At 45.1% G+C, this 24011-nt stretch overlaps 1 protein-coding gene across 4 annotated transcripts in view; it reads left to right on the top strand.

Moving 5' to 3' along the window:
- The first annotated feature begins 913 nt into the window (after positions 1 to 913).
- Positions 914 to 24011, top strand: part of LRP4 (LDL receptor related protein 4) — an 81032-nt gene continuing 57934 nt past the window's right edge. For 3 of the 4 annotated variants that reach the window (XM_075754575.1, XM_075754573.1, XM_075754576.1), the window contains exon 1: positions 920 to 1113. In XM_075754575.1, coding sequence (XP_075610690.1) covers positions 1029 to 1113 — 85 coding nt within the window. In that variant the 5' untranslated portion in view covers positions 920 to 1028. Of the gene's footprint in view, positions 1114 to 24011 lie in introns of all 4 variants that reach the window. The other variant, XM_075754574.1, reaches the window with a different exon arrangement.

The following is a 24011-nucleotide window of genomic DNA, read 5'->3' as shown; positions in this document are numbered from 1 at the left end:
AACTGAGATCAATTATTTAACAACAGTTTCTTACATTGCCAGCCCTATGTATTAAAATGTCAAATCATGCCACAGAGGATCATAAAACTGGCTTTAACGATGATGTCCAGTGAAAGCTTGTCTGCTTTTAAATGCAGCACAGAGACCAGAAGTCACTGAAGACCATTGCCCAAGTGCTAACTCGTACAGGCAACGACCCTAGCTCTTTTTTTAGGGTATCCGACATTCATACATATCAGCTGTCTCCACACACGGCAGCTATAGGGAAAATACCAAATAGCAGAACACTTGTCATGACAGAGGGAGAAATTAGACTTTTTTTTTAGATAGCAACATGTATGCTGGGCAAAGGGCTCGGGAATGAGGCGCTTAGAGGCTTTCAGTTTCTGAAGGGTGTTTGGCAAACGGGGATGGGACAGGGAGAAGAGGCTCGGTGATTTGCCAGGGGTATAGACAGCCGGCACAAGCCAGGAACCGGTGGCAACGCACGAGGGAACCGCTCAGCCACCGGAGGACACCGGGCAGCCTAGAGCCCGGAGCGATGCTCCTTGGCGGCGCTGCGGGAGTTGGGACAGTGAGAGCCGACACTGACAGCGAGAGCCCCGAGCGCAGGGGCCGCTTTAGGAAGGGCTTCTCCGCCCGCAGAGAGGGACCCGCACCCGCGGCAAGGGGGGGACTGGGGCCGGGGCCGCGGGGCGAACCCGGGGGTCTCGCCACGGTGCCGGGCGGCGGCCCTCGGTGTGTGTGTGTGGGGGGGGTGTCTCGCTGTGGAGCCGCGGTCCCGGGACCGCCTCTGTCGCGCCGAAAGTTTGCGAAGTGCCTGGGCGCTGGGGGGAGCGGGGCGGGGGCTGCCCCGGCAGGGCTCCTCCTCCGGGGCCGGGCCTGGGCCGGGCGGAGCGGGGAGCGAGCCCCCAGCCCCGGAGCTGCCGCGGCTGTGGAGGGAGCGAGCGGCGGCCGGTCCGGAGTGCTGCGCGCCGGGGGAGCCCGGGACGTCGCTGTAGGCGGCCCGGGCGCGGGGCGCTGCCACCATGAGGCGGCGCGGCGGGGGCTGCCTCTTGCCCGCGCCTCCGCAGCTCCTGCTGCTGCTGCTGGGAGCGCTGCTCCGCGCCAGAGGTAAGCGGCTGCCGCGGCGCCCTCTGCCCCGCGGCGGCGCGGGGGGCCCGGCCGCCGTCCCGGGCTCGGCGGCGGGAGCTCTGTCCTGCCGCGCCGCTCACCTGCCCGCGCCCGCCGGGCGGGGAGCCCAGCCCTGCCCTTCTCTGCCTCAGGACAAAGATCCGTGCCCCGTCCCGCGTCCGGACGCGGGGCTCTCGCCTTCCCCGTGCTCTGGAGCGGCGGGCCGGAGCCGGCAGAGTCCCCCGGCAGGCCGGGACGCGGGTACCGGGACGGCGCTGCCCTGGCCGGGCGGCAGCGGAGGATCCCCGCCGCCCACGCGGCCGCTGCCCCCCGCGGAAGTTTGGCGGCGGCGGGCGCGGGCTTTGTTCCCGTGGTGCGAGCGGCGGGCCGGGCCGGGGCGGGCGCGCAGGTTGCCTCGGAGGCTGCCGTGCCCGGCGTGTCGGGACAGCCGCCGCTCCGGAGCAGGAATGCAGCCGCGCACCCGCCGCGACGGGCCCCTTAAAGGTACAGCCTGGCTCCGCGGCGGCGCCCCGGGCTACCTGCCTCATCTCGCCTCGGCGGGGACCGGGAATCCTCCCGCAGCGCCCTGGCAGAGTGGGGCCAGGGTAGGAGTGGTACCAAAAATAGGAGAGAGGGAACAAGGGGAGAGTTTGGCTGCGGTCTTAGCGAGCAGGGAAGCAGTTCCATGAAGTCTCTCCGGTGAAAACTTTGTGGTTGCTCTGTGAACTGAAAATCAATTGCTGTTTTTTCCTTTTGTGCGGTAGTGCTTTATTTTACAAGTGCGCCCGGTGGAGGAGAAAACATATAAACGCTTCGCGGAATTGTTTGTAACGAGTTTTGAAGGCTTTTGGGGGAGGGGTGCGGAGAGGAGATACGTACCTCGTTTCTCTCCCTTCACTCCTTTGGCAGCTGCTGTATAACTTCACCCATACGTTTTCTCCTGTGCTCCTCTGAAATTACAGGAAGCATTTGTAGTAGTGCTGCTGACCTCCATCGTTCTACAAGTATTGCCTCTGGGGCACAATCACATGGGATTTGGGTTTCAAGTAGTATTATTTCTTTTCTAACAAGAAACCTAATTGCAGGCAGCTTTGAAGAAGGTGCTAAACCAGCTTGAAAAGGCTGAGTAGAGGGCTGCAGTTCTGCGTACCAGAAAATCTGCTTTTTAGAAACCAGAAGCACTCTAAGCTCCCGAGTGCCACACAGATACTTAGCTGCAGTCTAGGAGTGAGAAGGATCTAAAGCATGGATCTTAGTGTAGGTGCAGATCTGGATGTGTTTTATTTTGGCTGTTACCCAGGTGCTCCTAGTTAATGTGTCTGGGCTGTTAACAGCCATGTGGGGGATGTCTGATTGTAAAGTGCAGGTTTGCTTGTAGGTGGCTGTGCCTTGATGTCTCCAGGACGCTTTTTATGGCAGTTTGTCTCTCTTTCAAGTAGTTCTCCCATCAGTGCACTTTCCTGTATGCTCTTGTCAAATGAATGTGAGTTTATGATTGGAGGTGCCAGCTGCTTCCAGAAGTGAGTATCCTCTTTCCTTCACGGGAAGAAGGTACACTTTGCAATAAGAACACAATTTCTGAGCAATTTTTTTTCCTGTTTGAAGCAAGGAAAAACATGAGCAGGTGTCAGAGAAGATGCCAAAGTTTGTGACGAGTTGGTGTTCCTCCCCTCAGCTAGAAATTTTTCACCATTGTCCCTTAGAAGTACCTGCAGGGACGGCATACAGCTTAACTGTCATAAAGCATCCACAGCCACAGAACAGGTAAATTGTTAGAAGCACTTGGTCATTTACCACTGCACCTCAGTACAGGAGCAGGTAAAGCAAACAAGTCTGCAGGATTGACCTTTGACCTTCTTTTGGTGGATAGTGGCACTTAAAACTGGAGAAATTTGTGCCAAAAAAAGAAAAAAGTTCTGCAAGTATCTTGAGCTTTTGGAAGAGTGTGTTACAAGAAAAAATGGATATATAAAGAGAATGCAAAGCTAATGGCATACACTGCTGGTGCGTGGTGATAAAGAAGGGCCTGATGTTGTGATGGTCTGCATTAGTATAAATACAGAATGTCACAGAACCTGTCTGGGTGATGTGCTTGCCGGTCTGGCTCCTGGGACTCTGCCAGAAAAATACATGGCTAATATCAGAGCTTCACTTCCCAAACATCTTGACTACATTTTAGAGTCACAAACCTGAATGTGATACCTCTATAGAAGTATAGTTTGCAGCAGGAATTGCGATCTCGTTACGTGTGCTTGGCATTGCTATTGGTTCTACAGCGCTCAGCCAAGTGCAAAACACCCATTGCCCTGTTGTCAGCTTAGAGCTGATAATGCTCTGCATCCTGGGTGTGTTGAGGGTACGTGAGTTTACTGGTGGATCAGGTTGGATGGTGTTCACACATCTCATGATCACCCTGAATTATCTTGACTTTCTTTCTGTCGAAGTGGTGAAGGCACTGAGTGACATCCCCACTCTTGTAAAATGAAGTGTAAGATGCTGCAGGAGGCTGACAAGTGGTGGTGGATTTTTTATTTTGTGTTGTGTTTTTTTTAAACAGTTCTGTGTCTACTAAAACATGGTCGCATTAATAGAAAAGCATAAAGCATGAATCTTCCAGTATGAAGTTAACATTATCGTTTCACTTATTTAGTGCAGATAAGCAATTTTCTTTCCAAAAGCTTTCAGTTGTGTGCTTTAGCACTGTTTTCTGCAATAGAGAATCCCTTTTTGCATCCTGGGAGTGTGGCTGCAGCAACCAAATTAATAGGTGCTTCGTTATGTGAAGTGCTTGTGTTTCCAGAGTGTCTTGTGAACCTTGAAGAGGGATATTCTGTTCATGTGGGCCACAAAATGGAATTTCAGAAAACTTGGAGCTACTTCTCTACATCCTATTCATTGAAGTTAGTTACAGACGAAAATGTGGTTGGATATAAACATTATCAATTGTTTGTAGTTCAAACCAGAAGGCAGTACTTGCTGTATGTTAACTAGAAAAAGAAATTGAAGTGGTCTGTAGTTCTCCAGACTGGTGAAATTAACATTAAAAAATGATTAAAAGATTCATTCGATGAGAATGATCTGTAGTCTGATAGTCCTCTTGAATCTTCATGCACTCTTGTGAAATAGGCAAATACTATCCTTGTGTTGTTAATGTAGCAAGTGAAATAGAAATTGTCTTGCCCAAGGCCAACTCCATTTGCCCTAGAATGCAACTTACCATTGAACACAATAGAATATATGCTTCATAACACTTCTAAAAGCTGATAAAGAGATGGTATCTTGAAAACCAGTCAAGGTTTTAAAAATATGTTTAAAAAGTAAGTGCATGTCCTACACCTTCGTTGAATTCCTCTGCTGCTTGTGATGTTTGTGTCTTTTTCTCTTTTTAATAATACTTCTATTTCTCCAGCTGATGATCAAAACACTCATAAAATTGCAGAAATTTTACTGACTCTCCATTGGAAAGGGTGAATTGGTATGTTAAGAGTTGTTAAATGTGTAAGAAAAGTGGACGCTTTATTTCTCTAGTCCTCTGTTATTTCCACCTTAGCTATTTGTGATGTTCGCTCAAAGGGGTTCACATGGTAAGGTGATATATATGCACATGCACGCACACTTGAACTGTCCATCTTTTAAGATGTCTGGCTTTACCTGATACGACATCCAGAGCTGGAGCTCTGGCATGCAGCAAACCCACTCCATTAATTGGCGTACTGTATTTAGTGGCTATCTGTGTTTCACACAAATCATGGCAGAGAATGCTAATTGTAATTGTTGTCTGTGAGTCTAATGTACTTGATGATTAGGCTCTTGCTTTTTGCGTCTGTAGTACCTGTGGTTCTTTGCCATGGCTGTCATGTTGGGCGTTACTCTTTTATGGGATTTTGTTGTCTATTCTGCATGAAGTCTGGGCACTGTAATGCTTCTTGAATCTCTTCTTTCTATATTGTCTTCCCTGTAGATTTCCATTTCCCTGTAATTCAGATGGTAACTACATGGATCCATAGTGATTCCGTAGGCTTGTGGTTTATTCATGCTGTATATCTGATCACTCTGGGACTGTTATCTTGGGAATATTTGGCTTCCATCCTGTTGTGGGTGAGTTAGTGTTCAGGTTTTTCAGCTTTCCAGGCATTTTTTTGCCTCTGTTATGCAGAACTGCCTCTTAAATGCTGAAATATTCCAGCCTGCATATTTAGTCTGAGACACTCTTGAGCTGCAGTCAGTGTTTCTGCGAGGAGCAGAACTCCTCCTTGGCTGCTGCAAGCCTAGATGAAAGGAGGCTTACTATGGAAGGGTAGGAAAATAAGTTTTCATAAAGACTTTATTAACATCAAATGGAGCTGATGTTTGTGGACTTTTGCCTTGCTAAATTGTGGATGACTGAAACTTGTCATATCAAGGAATTCCGTTTGTTGTTTAAAATAGAAGAAAAAAGGAGACTGAATAGTCGGGATCTCAATTTTGATGGTATGAAATACATGCCTATTGCAGGATGCTTAATGTTAGCACAACTTTGGGTTGTGAAAAGTAATAACAGAAGCTTCTGTTTTTCATGAGGTGGTTCTTAGGTCATTAGATTTTTCTATATTTAGCCACCAGTCAGCAAGTCACAAACCATTAAGATTAATGGACAGTATTGTATATGCGTATTAAATGTTTGTGCTGCAAATTGCAGTTTTGTCAAAAAGCATATGACAGAAGACACTGAAGAATCTTGCTTCTCAAGCTGTTGTATGTTAATAGGAACTTTCTGATGTTGCAATACTTGGAACTATGAAGCGCCGGCTATTTCTCCGGAACAGTTTAGGATGAGAGCAAAATTCACCTCCCTGTACTATAGTGATGTGAAGTTGTTTAAAGAAATGTTGTCCAGCAAAGTTTCCAGCAGAGAAGGTGTTTGCCTGAAAACAGACCACATATTCTGTAGTGTCAAGGTGACGTTTTACTCCTGGAGTTAAACTTAACCAGCAGTGAGATGTTACGGTGACTCCAGGCAGGGGAGACCCCTCTCCTGGCTACCAGTATGGTGACTTCCTCCATATGCCCTAGCAGGGCATAGTCTTCTGTGTCTCTTTGTTACTGCCTGACAGCCCCTCCCGGCTGCTGGAGCTTTCTGTTTCTATTGCATAGCAGCAGTTCTTTAATCAGAAATCTTGTTAGTATTCAAGGATAATTGATCCGACTCTCTGGTAGGGGGTGGGGACCCAGCCTTGCATCCTTCTCCTACTTGCCACCCCCAGTTTGACCCCTGTTGTCTCTTTGTTTTCTCCTGTTAAGTTTGTGCCAGTGATGTGTGTGTGTGCTGTTTTTCCAAGCAGCCTGAAGTTGGCTGTAACCAAGAGCAGCAGTTAAATAGAGCCCGATTTCCCCGCTTCCTGGCGTTTAGTTGTTCGGCTCCATTTTCTGGTCTTCTGTGTTTTTGATTTGCAGAGAAGGAACTTACTTGGTGCCCCCGGGCATCTCTTAAACCCATTAGAACAAACTCCATTATTTCACTGTACTTAGAAATCCTCCTCCTTTAGTCCCAGCATCCATCAAAATAATGTATCCTCTGTAAGGCCCTCTGGAAAATGTTTAATAGGATCTTTTCAAGCTCAAGGAGAGTTCCAGTTGGGAAGGGGGAGGGGAGAAGGCTAATGGAAGATCTGACTGTGACTTGCAGTAAGCCCGAACTTGGCCTGTGTCAGCTCTCCCTTCACCTCCATGCTGAGGGAGTGCTGAACAGAGCGGATCCAACACTGGGATCAAAGCTGGAAACAAAAGGCTTTGGGAGAAAAATTTCCCGTCTGGCCAAGAGGCAGCCACACAAAGGTGGTGCATAATTTATCATTCGAGGTTTATTTCTGCTGTGCTCCTTCTGGAGAGGGAAGGAAAAAAAGAAGTGACTCTCCTGCTGTTTCAAAGGGAGTAAGTGATGGCTTTGGAGACTTGAGGCAGGAAGGGGCCAGAGATACCATGGAAAAACATTTTCAGTGCAGTCTGTACCCAGCTCCTCTCTTCTCAGACATGGTCAGACATTATTTCTGTTGGGGGGGGACCCTATTCTTGCCTTTTGAAGTTTCAAAGAGTGAGTACTTCTAACTTCTCTGGTCATTCCCAAGTCGCAGTGTATGGAGTGGTGCTGCTCTTGGCAAAATCACGTTCTCTGATTTCTTGAGGTATATTTCTCTTACACAGTGCCACAGTACTTAGACCAATCCTTAAGGTAGCATGGAGGAAGAGGCTACATTTGCCCCAAAGGCTTCATAGTCTAAATTAGATATCTGACATCTGATAAGGATCAGGGATGTGATAATTCTAGTGGAATAGATAAGGTCCAATATTAAAATAGCATAGCTTTCTAATTAAATTTCCTTTAGCTTTGATTTAATGGGAAAAGCTTCTGAAAGTTTTTCATTCCAGTCACTTCTTAGAACAAGGATAGAGAGGGTTTTTTGGGTAGGAGTTGGCATCAAAGACTGCTGAAAGCTGGTAACTGGGGAAATAAGGATGAGGAAGCATATGCAAGAGTAGTGTAAACCATGAGAAGGGGGGAAAGGGATATAGGAGTACAGATATTAACAGAAGCAAAGATAGGCATTTTGGAAATGAGAACCAAGGCCTTGAGCTGGCAAAGGAACAGAAGAGCTGTGTAAGGAGATCCAAGTGGAGTAATTATATGGGATCTGATGGCAGAAAGTGTTGTTAATTAGGTAGTATAAAAGATGGAAGTTTTGAAAGTGAAGATGAGCACTGAGCAGAATTTTCCCTGCCTGCTGAGGCAGGGAAAGACTTATTTTAGTAATGCTTTACAGGAGGATGTAACAACTTGTTGGGAACGCTCAGCAGTAAAGTCCCTGACCTAGTGAGGTGATTTTATGAAATATCAAGAGCTTAGCCATGGGGGCAGGGGATGGAAAGGGAGGCTGATATTGGCATAATGCTGAGATGGTGAGCCCATGACATAGAGGTGGTGATGGAGCTATCTGCAGCATGTGGGACCTGTCAGGCTTGAGAGCACATACAGCCAGAAGGATTTTTTGAGTGGGACGACCAGGAAGATATTTTGGAGGACAGTCTGGTCTTGAGAAGTGTATGAAATGGGAGAGCAGAGTTGAAGAGAGAAGCTAGGAGGCTGGAGATGATTGCCTGGAAAAAGGCATAAAGTGAGAATAGGAGATTACTCTTGGCTTGGAAAGCAGTCTGGGTACAGAAGCAACAAGACTGGTGGCAGAAAATAACACCTTTCCTGGAGAAGGAGGCTATTTCTCTTTCTCTTCTCCATTAAGAATTGCTATGTGAAGGAGTGAGTCACTAGGAGAACTGTTAAAACATAAACATGTGATGTTCTCAGCTTCCTTTTCTGGAAGGCTCATAAGAAGCATTGTGTGACTGTGCAAGAAGGTTAGAGGGAAATACGCCCTCTGCTCCTTTAGCCTGAATCTCCAGCTATGTCAGTTTGTTTGGGTGACAGCTGGTAGTGTCTGGGAGAGGCTCTTGCCTAAGGTGCAGCCGTTCACTGTAGCAGAACCGTGTGTCATGGGATCTAGGATTAGAATAAAATAAAGACACACCTTCATTTTTTTTCTTTCTTTGTGCTCCCACTGAATTTTAGTTCTGAATTTCCATAACTGCTGAATAGTCAAATCCTTTCTTTGCAACTCTGAGGGCAGGGAAGAAAAATGAGAAGTCTCAGGACTGTCATTTCCTGCTTCTGTTCCGAGCTCCTGAGGATGAACTAGGAGGTGGGATAATTCACTGAATTAAAACTGCAGTCGTTAAGAGGAAGCCAGCTTTAGCGCTGGCCTTTCTTTGTGATTCAGAGTTTGTAACTTCTTCAGGCTTAACAAATTTAGGAAATGAGGTTTTTGAGATAGTGTTCCACTCACTGTGATTTTTGAAGCCTGTTGCTCTTGAAAAGCCCAAGTTGAGTTTCTTACAGCTGGAGGACATGCCCCTAATTTGTGCTGCCCTTTTAAAAAAGGGCCTTGATCAGCATAGCACCTATTACTATGAGGAAAAACATAATGGGTCTGGCCGTGAGAGAAAACCGGAGTTTGTGGCATGGTGAAGGGCGATAGATTGGAGGCTGCCATTCTGGAGGCTGTAATAGCCAAGAAGCAAGAGAGGGTAGTCATTGGCAAATAGGAATGCTAGTGGACTATCTGCACTTTTGTCATGGGTCTCAAATAGTAGTATCCAGTGTCTAAATCTTAGAAAGCATGATGTGGGAGTAGGTGGGAGACTAGGTTGGGTCTCCTGACAAAGGTCTGTTTGCAGGGCAATGACTAGTGCCCAAGTTTAATACAAGGAAAGAGCAGGTTGAATTGAGAGCTGTATCCATGCGGCGTCAAAGTGGTGAAGGGATTTTTCCTGGGCATTGACTTGAAAAGAGAGGAGGACTGCATTGGGCTGGGTGGTGAGGTCACAGCCCTTTGCTGTCTTTGGTAGGCATTAGGGAAGGCTGCCCCTGGGTCTGACTTCTTTTCTGTACCAGTAAACGACAGCTGCAAGAGGGTGTTGACTCATGAACAGCTGATTCCTGAGCAGTTAAGATGTCTCCACCACAAGGGTGGTAGCCTCATGTGTTGTCCAAGTTTGAACTGTCATTGCTCGTGAACCAACACCGTGTGTTGGCCTTTGTTCACTGCGTTTTTGAGTGTAAGGAAGAATTCAGACCTGCAGTCAGCATTACCTTAAACAACAGAAGGCCTTTAGGCCTTTCGGGCATTTGCTGTTTGGTTGGTTTTTTTCCAGGTCCAGAGTTCTTTTATCTGTGGAGCAGGTGGATGCTCTGTCTGTGCCTCAACTCCCCTGGAAGGGCAGATTTGTCATCTTTGGCACTTATGTTGAGTAATTTCTATGCTACTAGTACTCAAGCAGGGAATAACAACCTTGTTGATCTGTGCCTTCTGCAACCTTCCACTACAACCACTACAAACTTATTTGACTTGAAGCAGTTCATCCACTTGCAAGAGAAGCCAGTTGTTTCTCTGAGCTTTCTCTTGTTTGTGACCTCCTTCCTGCGAATTGGAAGATGAGGAGCTGTAATCTTTTGTTGCTCTTAGTGCGAATTCCAGACTGGAACAAAATAAGCTAATTCCTTAGTTTTCCAGTCAATTGTCCCTAGGAAGTATGGAAAAAAAAAAAATTGCTTGCTTGTTATGCTTAGCTCTTCACCCACAAGTCTTCAGAAGTCTGGGAGCAAACGTTTAAGACGAAAAAGAATGTCCTTAAAAAAAAAAAAAAAAAGGGATAATTCCTGTGATATTCTGTAGTAACTTTTTGTTGGTTGCTTGTACTGGAGAAGCAAACTCTTGATGATGGTAATGTGCATGCTGGAAGAAGAAGAAAAGCTCAGATGATTACTTTCCGAGAAATCACCCATGAGCAATTTTTGTGCTACAGATGCTGTAGGACAGACTGGCAGGGAAGAGGGGATGGCAGGCACTCGCCTACTTTAAACGCTTGGCAAACACCCCTGTTTAGCTTAACTGGCACATGAGGCCAAATGTAACACAGTTACAGTATAGAACTAATGAGAGATACAGGTCAAACTAAACCTATGTACAATCCATCAATTGTAGGATAAAAATAAATAGTACTCAGACAGAAGCGTTTGAGCAAGGAAGGGAGTGAGGCAGAGATGACATCTTTGGTATGTACATCTTGACTTACCCGCTCAGGCGAAACAGCCTCTGAGCTCGGGCTTCCGATTAAGTGACTGGGACAGCTGCCAAAGCACCTACATTTACTAGCCAATATGCTGCAGTGCATTGGTCCTGCGGGTTAATCTGGGGAAGGCATGGAGTGATATCTGGGTTTTGGGCTTTTTCTTGAATGATGTCATAACAACATGCTTTGCATCCTGTATGTCAAGATCTTAAAATATATGTGGTGGGGATGCTAAAGCTGCCTTTAAAGTGTTGTGAAGAGGGCAGAGTTATGCCACAGAAGACCAGATGTGCCTAGGGAGCCAGCTTTTCTGACCTTGCAGGCTGCATACCAAAGTCTCTAAGGTATGTGCTTATGGCTCTGTGCCCTTCAGAGACGAGCAGAAAGGGAGTGGTTCACAAGAGAGAAATGACACTTCATAAGGAGAGAATTATCCTGTCACAGGACGGGGCTGGGCTGAGGTGGAGGAGGAGCTGCTGCAATATCCCTCAACGGTGGGTATGCAGGAAGGTCCCTCCACAGCCCTGCACTAGCCAGCCTCAGGAGCCCTTGCATGCCTAAGGTGCTGTGCCAGTGCTGGCTATGTAGTGGCTCTAGCAAGCAAGACACTTTTCAGCTACTCAAACAATGAGAATTGAATGCAATACTGAGATTTTTTCCCACTATACTATTTCATGGCAAATTAAACTTTTGACTTCTACAAGAATGAACTCAAGAGCTCTGTATGTTCTTACATTGTAACCAAAGGGAAGTTAACTTTTTTATTTTCAGACCTGCAAAGACATGGTACAATTAAATCTATGAAATCTATGTAGTAGAACTGGAAGGATTTCCATTGCTGATCTTAGCACCAAAACCAAGTCTTTTTATGCAATCTCAGACAAAGCAGCAAAAACTATGTCCACCTAAAAGTACTAGAGAACCATAGACTGAAACCAAATGAAAACACCGTCCCTTCCTACAAAAACATTGCTTCTGGGATTTGGCACTCCTTTTGAGGCTAATGAAGCAAATAACTTAATCCAAAATCCATCTGTTTGAGAAACTAGTCTGAATCTAAACCAGAACACAAGTTCCTGTAACAACAACAACAACAAAAAGTCCAAACCTGCTAGCCAACTAGACTGCAACGAGTTATTGCGCAAAGTTATTATGTGGGCAGATAGTACTGAATGAAATGTGCAAAATCAAGTCAAACTCTTAGCAAATACTGAACTGGCACGTGCAACTTTGAGTTGAAAACAGGGAGAACACTGTAAATTAAACAGTAAATGTCTGGGAAAGAAGTAAAAGGAGAGAGTGAGAAGGAAATCCTCTAATCCTGTGAGTAAAATATAAAAGAAGATTACTGAGAGTAAGAAAACACTTACCTTACTAGAAATAAAGCATTATTCCTTGGAATATTTTCACTTCTGTCATTGGATTCCATGCAATGTAGCCTTCTCTATTGCAACCTCTGTGGAGGCAGGCACTTCATATGTTGAATCCACTTCTGGGAGAAACTCAAGTGTGCTGTCTCTTACATGTGGGTAACACTTGCAGAGCTTGTTTTGCCAATAAAAGTGTCTTTGAATTGACTGTGGTGGGATGTGGTACAAGTTCTGATGCAACATGAGGTTCTTTGTAAGTGCAGATTTTGATGAGAACTCGCCTCTGAAAATCTCTAGTAATTTTGTTTTCTTGTTGCTGTTGTGAATTGGCTTCTTCCCTTCTGTCGTCCATTGTTGTATGTTTGAAAATGAAATGTCTTCCATCTGGTTAAGAAATTTGATTTATGCTTGGAGGCCTGAACTACTGCCTTTGCTAGTAGGAAATAAACAGTGTTCCAACTGTCCCTAATTACCATCCACTTGCCTTCCTGCAGATCCATGTCTCTTGCAAGGGCGCTAGAAGAAATGACTTATGGATCGCGAATTGCATTTTTCCTGTCCTATAATCCTTCATCTCTATCAACTTAGTCCTTTACTCCTGTTTAAACTTTATAAATTAAATATACTACTTAGAACGATTAAATGATGGGCTGGACAGTGGAGATGTGGCTTGCCTGGAACACAGTCAGTGGCTTGTTTCAGGGACGTTAGGAATGTAACTGCAAATCACTTACAAGGCCATGTTACTGATTGGAGTAGGGCTTAGTATAATCTTGCTTTTTGGGAAACATTGTCTTCAAAATACAGTTTTAGAGTAATACAAAGCCCATGTTTTGGAATATCAGAATGAGAGGAATTTTTGTTCCTGCTGCCTTTTGCTTTCAGTAAACTTGATCTCTCAATGAGAGATAATTTTTTTTGGTGGGGCTGCTAGAATGTTGTCACTCTGAGGATTGTTCTCTGCCTGCAGTACATGTGGCCTGGCCTCTGGCTGCAGGACTTCTTGATGCCCAGGGTGTAGTTTCATGTTATGCCTAACCTGGTGTAACGGTTGGGTTGCCCCACAAGAGCGGTCTCGCCCCCCTTGTCCCTTTGATAGGTCTGTGTGTAGGTCTGTTGGATCAATTGGTTCAGCTTGTTGATCTGTCACAGAACTGACCTGCAAAATGGTGAAACTGGTGACACCATGGGTTGTGTGGTATTGGCGAGCTGAAGAGAATTGCTCTTCAGTGACCTGATCGGTATAGACCTGATGGAAGGATGGAGGAAGGCAAGACCAACTGTTTCTTTGCCACTGGTTGACTCCTACTTCACTTTGCTGTAACAGTAATTTGATACGGCTTTCCCTGGAAACTAGAGAAGATGAGAATTCAAGCCCAAGATTTAATTTCTATGGCTCATGTAAGCATAGGCTTCTTTATTGTGTTGTATTTGTATGACAGTTTTAATGCTGTGTTAGTGTCAAAGGGGGGTGAAAGATCAACCTGTAGATGTTCCAACTGGTGCAGTACATTAAATGGTGATGTCTTTTGTAGTGGAAACTTCTGTTCGTTAAGACTGGAAGCAAATACCTACTATCTTGTTTTACTTGGTCTAAGGCAGACTTATGTTCTGAGTTCTTGCCAGAGAAATTGTCAATCATATGAAAAGCTTTATCCCCTTGCTGGCGCCTTGACTCTCCTTCCTTAGTCTTGCCTTTTAAATGACTGGTGTCTAGCAAAGAGTTGGTTTTTGACCCTTGCTTGGAGAATCTGGATCCGAGTTTTGCTTGTTCTCTCCTGATGCAGTGGTGTGTTGTGGTTTGACCAGCCTGGCCTGAGCATGCGGACAAAAGGAGGCATTATCCCACCCTCCTCCACAGCTGATGCAGAAATGGCAGTGCTGATGCTAAGTGTCTGGTTAGTCAAAGGATGACAGAGTTAGCTGTTCGGAAGCATAAGCTGCCTAAACGGCCATTCCCGTTCTCCCTGAATGAGCACATGGCAGGCCGAGGGGGAAGATCTACATGGGCTGAATCTCACACATGAATTGTCAATTGGATCATGTAAAGATTCACTCTGATGGAAATCAGAGCTTCACACTGTTACATGCAGTGTGTGCATAAAATAAGGACAATCCATACTCTGAAGAGTTCATAATTTCTACATGTAATAAATTGACAGATGTATTGAATAACAAGAGAAAAACCCACAATGAAATACTGATTAACATAGTAAATAAGGGCTCCACTTAAATGTTTTGCCTTTTAGTCTGTATGTTGATACTCCTTGCCCTGTCCTCTCCATCCCCAACATGATCTTTCTGTTGAAGCTGTCTTTCTCTAATTTTTTTTTCCCTCTGACATGCTGCAAGCAACATTATCTGATTGTGATAGGCACATTTGTTGTGTCTGGGGTCTGATGCTGGGAGAGTGAAAATTCTTCTCAGATGTAATTCCCTTCTAAGAAGATCTAGTTGCTGATTTTGTCCTAGATAGTGCATGTTCCTGTTATCTGCTAGCGTGTTCGATAAATGGTTAGCATTAGTCTAATGAAGGGTATCATATCTGAACCCAGCTCACAAAGATATCTTCTGCCTCCATGACTCTTCTACGTTCTCCCCTATCCTGACCATAGCAGCTCTTAGTATGGATTGCAAATGGATATTTAACCATGTAACCACAAAGGTTAAGAAATTTGAGAACAGAAGCATAACTTGGGCTTGGTTAGGAATCCAAGTGTTAAACCCTAGATTTCTGACTCAGGATAGTTTAGCTGTGGCCAACTTGAAATAATAATTGTTGAATGTTCCTTTTCGCTGCTTTGTAGCAGCAAGCTAAATTACTGGGTAGAATTCTGTAAATACGTAATTGGCATCAGTGGCTGTATTTATGCAGTAGGTTACGTGGTTTTCCCCATAACCTTTGGAGATCATCTGTACAGAACTGAACTTTGGAGTATCCTCTTTGCAAGCTGTAACATAAAGGTTTCCTATGATTGTTGGGCCAGGTATGCTAATGGTTGGGGATTTTTTGTTTGTTAGTTTTCTTCCTCTAAGGGTAGTTGACATCTTGATTTTGGAGACTACAGGATTTTTTCTTGCAAGGGTAAAGAACTGAACCATGGTGACTGGTTAAGAGCTGGTGCTTTTTTCTGCGTACAGAAATGAGTGGCTTTTTCCCAGATTAGAACATCACATTTTTTTTTAAACATTTACTGTACTCAAATGTAGATCTAATTCACCATGTTTATTCCTTTTCACAAGAATTTTCAGCACAGTAGCATGTGTATCCTACTTCTAAATGTACGAACATTTGGTAAACAGACTGTAAGAAGAAAATAACTCTTGAGCCACTGTAGTAAATGTGTCTGTAAAGCCTTAAAGAGGAAATGACCCCAACTTCTTCTGTTAGTTTGGCTCTGAGGCCATGGTTCTGCAAGCAGTGAAGCAAAGGGAGGAATCAAACTGGGCTGGGTGAGGAGGAATTGCAAATTTGAAGAATCTTCCATCTTTTTGCTGCTCATCGTTCACTGGACCACTTCTTCCCTGATCGGTGTTTTACCAGGCTGCACAAAGCTATGCCAGCTCTTGGGGATCATGGGACTCAGAGCAGGGAAAGGAGGGCTGGGAGTTCTTTAAGCTAGCACTACTGATGAATATGAAACCACAGTCTTGAAGCTTCTTTCTCATTTTGAGCAAGAATCAGTGTGTTTCTGGAGGACCCGAGAGCTGTGTTATCACTTAAGGGTAGTCAACTCAAGGCCGCTTCCTGTCCTTTGCTTATCGTGCACAGAAGAGGATTTGTTTTGGGAGGATATCTGGCAAAAAAATCAAGAAACTAGGTTATAGCATGAAGGGCAGAAGATTATATCTTCCCCATGGAAAACAGTCATGCTCTTCTGAGGACTCGATACCTAAATCATCTTGTATGTATTTCAGTTTGCCAAGTGTTTGTGCAGTTATAAGGAGGGACATGGGAATGATTTCCAGAATGCTGTTGCTATTTGTAATTCCACATTTTTGATACTGTACAATAAAAAATGGAGGGAGGGGAATGAACCTCTAAGCACACTTTTCAGAATCTGGAATTAATGGACCGCATTCAACCTCAGACCAGGAAATGAGAAAGCTAACTGAACTCAACCTCTGAGATTGACATGTATGCTATCATGACCGTAATGTTGTGTAGCTTAGTGGCGCACTGTGACTTCAGTAGATCTGATCTTGACTCATCAAGGCTTGTTGGCTGAAGGTCCAAATGTACCAGATGTTCTTACTTAGAGAATGATCTGTAGGAATAAATGTTATGTTCTTACAGTGTCTGGGAATGGCAGTGTTTGGTACCAGAAATATTTAGCAAATCTAGTCAAGATACAAACTGCACACTAAGGCCTTTTTTCCCACCACAGAAATCCATTATTTTTTTCAGACTGAAAAAAGTCATTTTACTGCACAACTGTTAAAATGGATTACTACATAACTCTTCCACTTAGGAGTGGAAAGAGAGGGGAAAAAAAGTGTGTTCAACTGGAAAAAAACAAACAACCAAAATTACCCAGGAACTTCTCAAGGTAGATTGTAATTACTGAAGATAAAATTCTTCTATGAATGGAAGTAAATAGACTAGAAGCACTGTGTTCTGCCACATCTTTACTGCTATCCAGTCATTTTAGGTAGCATTTATGGCACTGGTGGGCTTGGGTCATTCTTTGATCGGAGGAAGTACTCTATATTTGGCTGAATAACATCACTTCTCGCAATGCCCACAAAAGCTTGATTCAACTCAGTTTATCTGTTGCTTCCTACTCCCCAAAGTACAGTGGAATAACAGAAGGAAAATGGTTCTTGAGTCATCGCAATAAATACGTCTGTAAGACTGAACAGAAGATGCCACGCTGTCTTGTCATGGTTTTTGGCCCTGAGATCATGGTTCTAGCAAAAGACAGTATGCCTGCATGTTGGATGAACTTTTCTTCTGTAGGCAGAAGAGTTTTTAAGAGGCTTTAAAAAAGTGTCAGAAGTTCTTCCAGGGCTGAATGACGTGCCTACTGAAGTGATTTGTGGGCTTTGTGAGGAATCTGTGTCTTTTATTTAGATATGCACTTCAGATCCTGGAACTTGGTCCAGGAAGTAGTATCAGAACTAGTTCTTAATAATATTGTTAATACAGGGTCTTCTCATGAGAAAAATCTGCAGGCATCTTTAGCCTGCATTTGTATGGAAGCAATGGTTATTTCAATATGCGTGCATACCTTCTCACCCAAAAAACTGGTCCCAGAGAATAAAAGTTTCATGAAAATAGGCAGCACAATAAAGGGAAGGCACCACAGAAGCGACTTGGCTGTGGGTGAAGATTCCTTGTGAGTTTGCATCTTGTTAGACATGAAAGAATCCCCTCCCTCCCTCCATTTGGCAACAGATGCACCAAAATTGACTATTGGAGATGAATCCATCTGAAACTGGCTTTGTTAGTTCTGCTTCTCATGTAGCTATTGAGATTAATCAGGTGTGCAAGTTGGAGTCTTGCTGGATGTAAGCCTATTTCCAGGTTCCCAAGCAGTGGCAGCGGTCCAAGCGGTTAGTTCACCAAGCTCAGGAGATATTCAGTCCTTTCTCGTTAGGAGGCAGAAGTCTTCAATGGGCTTTAATTGGGTTGCACTTTAGGACTGCTCAAAAGCTTTGGCTGGTTTAGGATGTGGCTGCTTGGCTGCAGAGTGATATTTCTGGCGAGAAGCATGTTAAACTTGTGTTCTGAGCTAACTGGCTGCTGGCTGGTTCTCAAAGATGAATGATAGGTTTGGGGTGGGGTTTTTTGTTGAGGTTTTTGTTTTGTTTAAACTCGTGAAATTTTTGGACTGGATTTTATCTGTTAAGGTTCTGATATTGCGCTCATCCCCAGCTTAAGGGTCCATGGAGGCTTTGCTTTCATACAACAAGAAATTTTAACTAGGATATCTGAAATAATTACTGCTCCCAGTGATCCGCCCTGTGCCTCTGAATAGCTGAATACAAGGTAAAATATTGCTGAATGTCACAGTTTACAGCCTGGCAACTTCCATTTATTTTAGCGTGCTGGATTATAAACTGGTGCTTTAGGAGCTGTGCACAACTGTCCTGAGGTAGTATCTTGCCAGATAAGATCCTCTGGATTGCTGGGTCTAGTCTGATTGAATTGGAAGGAGGCTGCAGGCGTGATGCTCTTTTCCCTCTGGAGACTCGAATCTCTTGGTCTTCAGGCAGTGTTCCAAGTCCTGTGTGCCTCAGCTTTAGCCTGGCCAGGGTGGAAGCTGGCTGAGGGGTTTTGCTGAGGGCAGGGAAGGAAGGAAAGACGTCCTGTGTGCTTCCAAACCTCCTCAGCGTCTTGGAGCGCAAGAGAGACATTATATAATGCAAGTGGAACCAATTCTGATGGTCTTTCCTAATTAGTTACATCAGAAACGCCAAGGATCTTTACTTCTTTTACTGATTTTTCTTTCTTCCCCCCCGCCCCGCTTTTGTCTTGCTTTCAGTTTACCCATCTGCATCTGGTCTTGCCCAGGCAGCTGCTGCTCTATTTGTATGTTCCCTGGGGGAGCTCTGGTGCTCCTTTAAGATCTCCTGTTGCTTTGGGAATTCACCTTTTAGACATAGTGCTTCATTAGCCTCTCTCATTTGTTTAGTACTGTGAGAAAAGATTTCCCCTCCCAAAAAGCAGAAGAACAAGTTTCCAGTGGCATCTGCTTGAGAGAAGAGCGTCTCTGTGCAAATAGAGCAGGTTTAAAAGCCTCCTGCTATTGGCAAAGGAGCGGCTGGGTAGTTTTTGAAGGAATATTGTTCGACCGAGTTGGCACTAGGAGGCCCTTTGGAGGTGAGGGATGAAGGATTCCCCCCTGCTCTTTCTCACCCGGGGAAGGGTTGCGAGCAGCCGTGCTGCCCCTGTGCACTGTTGTCGTCCTCCCCTGCCTTGGTCTCAGCACAGGAGCTCCTTTTTGTTCCTGTTCATTAGAGGCACCATTCGGGATTTTTCGATCCATCGGGTTCTGCGTTTCCTCGTGTTTGCCGCCCCTCTCCCCTGCCAGGCGTTGTGGGAGAGTCGTCCCCTCTGCAGGCGATGGTGGGAACGGACCCGGCCTCACTTATCACCAGTGACAAATCAATGGCAGCCTTCAGAAAGCTGGCCCCCAGGATCCCTGCTCAGCCCAGCTCCGGAGCAGTGGGAGGCTTCCCTGGCAGATAAAGGACTCCTTGCAGCTCTGACTTGTTGCCTTAAATCTAACTGAGGAAACCTTTTCATTCTCTTCAGCAGTGGCCCCCTCCCCTCTCAATTTGTCTTGGGGAAGGTGGGCGGCTAGTAGAAGCGGGGGGCATTTGGGGAGGCGGGGGAGATGGGAGTGGGGGAACATTGGGGTTTGTAACGGTTTTTCTGTTTCTCTTTCACAATAGTCTGGCTAGTGCATGCAGAGCTGGGCTCACAAAGCCTCCCCGAAGTGCCCGGAGTCCCGCAGGGCGCCTCACAGTGCAAGTTTGCTGTGTGTATTCCTACCAACAATACAGCTGGGCCCAGCAACAGGCTCCAGCTTTGGGCAAATATTTCTACAGCTTTTCCTTTATCACTTTTGAGGGGAGGAGGGTAAGATGGGTTTGGGAGGTGGGAAGGGGGGAAAGAAAATTTGTATATGCGAGGGAGGGGAAAACAGAGATGGGTGGAGGGATTTATCTCTGGCTCCTGCAGTCCAGGCTTCCAAAGGGAGCCTTTGTTGGCATTCAGCATCCAAGCTACAGCTAGTGTGGATGGGAGCATCGGTGTTGGATCTGAGGGGGGAAGGAGATTTAGGCAGACAACATGTAGTGGTTTGGGCTCAGCCAGTCTCCATTTTTTGTTTTTCTTTTAGCAGGAGACATTAGCTGACAAGCCCCTTCTGGGTGGTTTCATCCAAAGTGTTGGTGTAGGCTGAAAGCACAGTCTTTTCTTGTGCTAAGTGTGTCTATCTTATTTCTGCTTAACTGTTCTGCATGTTTTTATGCTTGACTTCATTTTCCCTCTACTACCTGTGATTTAGCTCTCAATTCTAGTTATTTGATCTGGGTCCCAGCTCCAGATGTGGAAGAAATCAGAGAAATAATGTCTCTTTAAAGCAAACTATTGCAACTTGACTGTCTGATAGGTTTTGGCCTTGGGAGTTCCTTGAGCCCATTACTGTAGTCCTGGGATAGTCAGGTAAGCTCATTTCTTACGTGCTGGTTCTGTCCCCCATTTCTAAAGCCACAGCAGAGATACCTAAACAGCATGAAACTGTTTGATTGTGTCAAGAAGAGATCATATAAGCCCACTTCTCCCTAGCATTATGGGGAAAAAGTAACCAGGCCACCTGCTTTTAAACATTCCTTTCCATTCCTGCAGGGCTGGCAGCAAGCTTGGCGTGCCCACAGTTTGGGGCTAAATTCTTACATTGGCTAAGTCGTGTGGCATGCGTTATTTGAAGTGTATTAAAGATTCAAATGTCATCTTAGACCTGATGCTCTTGTTCTAGTAGGAATGATGCCAGAAGCATCATCCTTGTTGCAGATGCATCATGTCAGAAATTAAATTTGGGCAGGAAATACTTACCTGTGTCAGTATTCTCCCAGAGCAAGGAGTACTCTTGCTCTAAGGTCATAGTTCCACAGATGCTTTACGCTGAGCGTAGCTAGGGGCTGCACATATGGAGACTAGACTTCCTGAACTCTCTGGCCAAGGCCCGGCTCATCCTCCATTTCCAATCAGTTAAATCCCAGCAAAATTTCCAAATTGAATCCAGTCTCCAAGCGATCAGCAGAATTTAGTAAGTAAAGGCTTACTCTGGGTCAGTGTATGCGAGAACATGCAGGATGAGGGAAGGCAAGACTGTTGTGCTATGGTAAAGCTCGCAGTCAAGTTTTTAGCATGGATATAGCCGATGCTTTTAATTAAGGGACATCCTTGTCTCTCATTTGGAGATGAGGGTAGAATAAGAGTCCTTCTTTGTAGGAAGAAATTACTAAAATGCCAAATACAGACCTGAGTCAAAAGAATGTACATAACTATGGAGATTTTCAAGCATCCTTATCCTCACTGGCATCTGGTGACTGCCCCTTTCTTCTATATTATTCACGATAGAATATTTGTAGAAGCATTCCATCCTTAGAGCATCACAACTACAAGCAAGGCAAGGTTTGTAGGGAGAGAGAACAACTTTAGTTAGACCAACTAATATGGCCAGAAAAACAGACAAGCTTTTGGGAGCAGTTTCTCCTGAGAACTAAAATGGAAGCCTAAGTCTTAAAGTGCAAGTTGAGAACAGTTGCTTTGAGTTCAGCTTGACTGTGTTAGTGGATTAGAAATTCAAGAGAAGGCTCCTGAATCACGTGGAGCAGAAGGGGATGACGTGTGGGAAAGGAGTGGTGCCAAGCCTACCTGATTTTCTTTTCAGTTGTTAAAGTTTGACCAATTTTTAGCTTTCCAGGCTGGAACTCGAGGGGGAGAGAGAAGAGTTTCTGCTTAAAACTGCCTGTGAAACTTCAGTTAGAAATTAATCAGTGAGTTTGGAGAATAAGGATAGGGAGAAAAATGCCTTTTTTTTCTTTTTCCCCCATGTTTAAAATCTTGCCGTAGTACGGAAAAGCTTGAGAATGTTTGTTAAGCCTCCCATGCTCCAGAAATACAAAAATGCGGAAGAGGCTTAAAGATTATTTAGTTTCCCTGAAATTCACCCATGTATGGTGTGAGTTGTAAATATTTGAAAATTGGTACTTGTGTGTGCTGAGTATGAGTTAAAAAGCCTGACAGCAACAGCCTCTCTGACTCTGTGATGGACACTGACTATCCAGTGGCAGGCTTAAGTTGAACAGGAGGTCTGCTCTAATTATTCCCCCAAAGTGAAGGGCTGCAGAGGAACTGTAGTCTAGATAATGCCTTCTGAAAGGCTGCCCTCTGGGCTGAGTGCTCCTTTGCTGGCCTACAGGCAGTGAGGAGGAGAAGGCAGCTGCAGTAGGCTATTTCTGTGTGATACAAGGCAGTATTGAAGATTGTGTTGCAATGCAAGAAATAACATGGAGTCCCCTATGGAACTGTCTGTCAGCCCACAGGCCGTAAAGCAGGTGCACAATTAAACTTGGGTGTGTGTACTCAGTGGGAAGGGAGAGAAAGGTGGCTGTGTTTGCACCTGATTTCTGTTAGGTTTGAATTTCTGGGCATTTGGGGGGGGGGGCGAAGTTTAGGAGGAAAGAGTAGCAGGAGAGAATTGGATTATGGAAGTAGGGAAGCTTGTTAAGGGACAGAAAAAGGATGAGGGAATGTGGGAAGGTGGAAGGAAGGTTCTGGGTAGCAGGTGTGAGATGGGAGACTGTCTTCTGCTCTCTTTTCCTACATCTAGCCTGTCCCTCTTGCTCCCAAGTTGCCCTTCTCTGTAGTGGCTCACCGACAAAGCAACTTGTGTCTTTCAGGTTCTCTTCTGTTGCCTGTTCCTTGCCTTAAAAAAAAAAAAAAGAGAGAGAGAGACTTGCAAGTTTGAGAGGGCTGAGACTGACCTGTTTGGCACAGTGTTTTACTTTCATACCACCTGCGTTGCTCCCCTTTCCTTCTGTTGTGTTTTAAGAGCATCTAACAGTTCTGCAAACCATTGCTTGGCTCTTCAGGTTGGATACCTAGGAACAGAGGTTTCTGGCTTGAGACTGTGGCTGTCTGAGATCTATAACATGGAGCTGATGAAACCATTCAGAACAGTAAGATGTGAAGACAAAAGAATCTGTGTTTATGGACTGCTTGACTGTTATGGTGATGAATACCATATAATAGTTTTACATTCAGTTCAGAACTTTGTGCTGCAAGTAATGTGGGGATTGTGTGGTGTCGTAAAGTGCAAAAGGGGCCTTTTAAAAGCTGTGCAGGTGAATTTAATTCTGGCATTTCATTAAAGCCTTTTTAAACTTGCTTATAATAGATTTTAAATGTCCTGTGTAATCAATAGCAGCTGGATTTATTTTCTTCTGAAGTATGCTGTGTAAGATACTATCTTTGCCAGACTGTTGCTCAGTTCTGCATACCAGGAAGGAACCCCTTTAAATTCACACCTGTAAAAGTAAATTTACTAAAATCTTCCAGGTTCTGTAACACTAGACCTGGTCCCTCATTTCCCTTCGATGGAGAGAAAGAGAGAGAGAGAGAGAGAGAGAGAGAGAGCGCTGGTGTTGGGGAGTCATGGTGTGTCTCTTTGCATGCTGTTTACTGCTGCCTCTGTGGTTAACCTGTTCCCCGTGGACCATTTAATGGCGTCTAACTTTTTACGCTGACACGTTTCCTGCTCTGTTGGGGAATACATATGTGTGTGTGTGTGCGCGTGCGCGTATATATATGTATATACTACAATATTATTTTTTCCTTGGAATTATCCCATAGCATCTCCCTTCTGTTCCTTCAGGAAGAGGAGATCCAAGTCTCTCCTAACAACTGTGCTTGTAGCCTCTTTCAGCCTCTTTTCACCCATTCCCTGGTGAATGAGTTTCGAGGAAAGGCCACAGGTCTGCACAAGAAAAACGCAGGGAACATGAGTTGAGATCCACGTTAATTTCCCCCGGAAACTGCCTCTCTGTAATTACAGTTCCAACATCCTCCAGAAGAAAAGGGCCCTGTCCCCCCTGCAGCCCCCCTGGCAACTTTGATGCTCCTTGCAGCAGGGAAACCAGGCGTGGAGCAGAGCAGGTCAGCTGGGGCCTGAGAACGCTCCCCTTCTGTGTCTTCATTGCCGGGGGGGGGGCTGTTCCTCTCCCCAGCCCCCTTCTCGCCCCTTCCTCCAAATCTCCCAAGTAAATACAATTTTATTTTATTATATTGCTGCCGATCTGCTGTTGTTTTTCATACAAAAAAGGTGGAAGGGGCAAGAAGGAACGAAAGAGTCT

Source organism: Balearica regulorum, chromosome 5 (assembly GCF_011004875.1).
Source record: "Balearica regulorum gibbericeps isolate bBalReg1 chromosome 5, bBalReg1.pri, whole genome shotgun sequence".
NCBI classification, from domain to species: domain Eukaryota; kingdom Metazoa; phylum Chordata; class Aves; order Gruiformes; family Gruidae; genus Balearica; species Balearica regulorum.
Note: the sequence above shows the minus strand (reverse complement) of the source record. Positions and strands in the feature narration are given on the sequence as shown.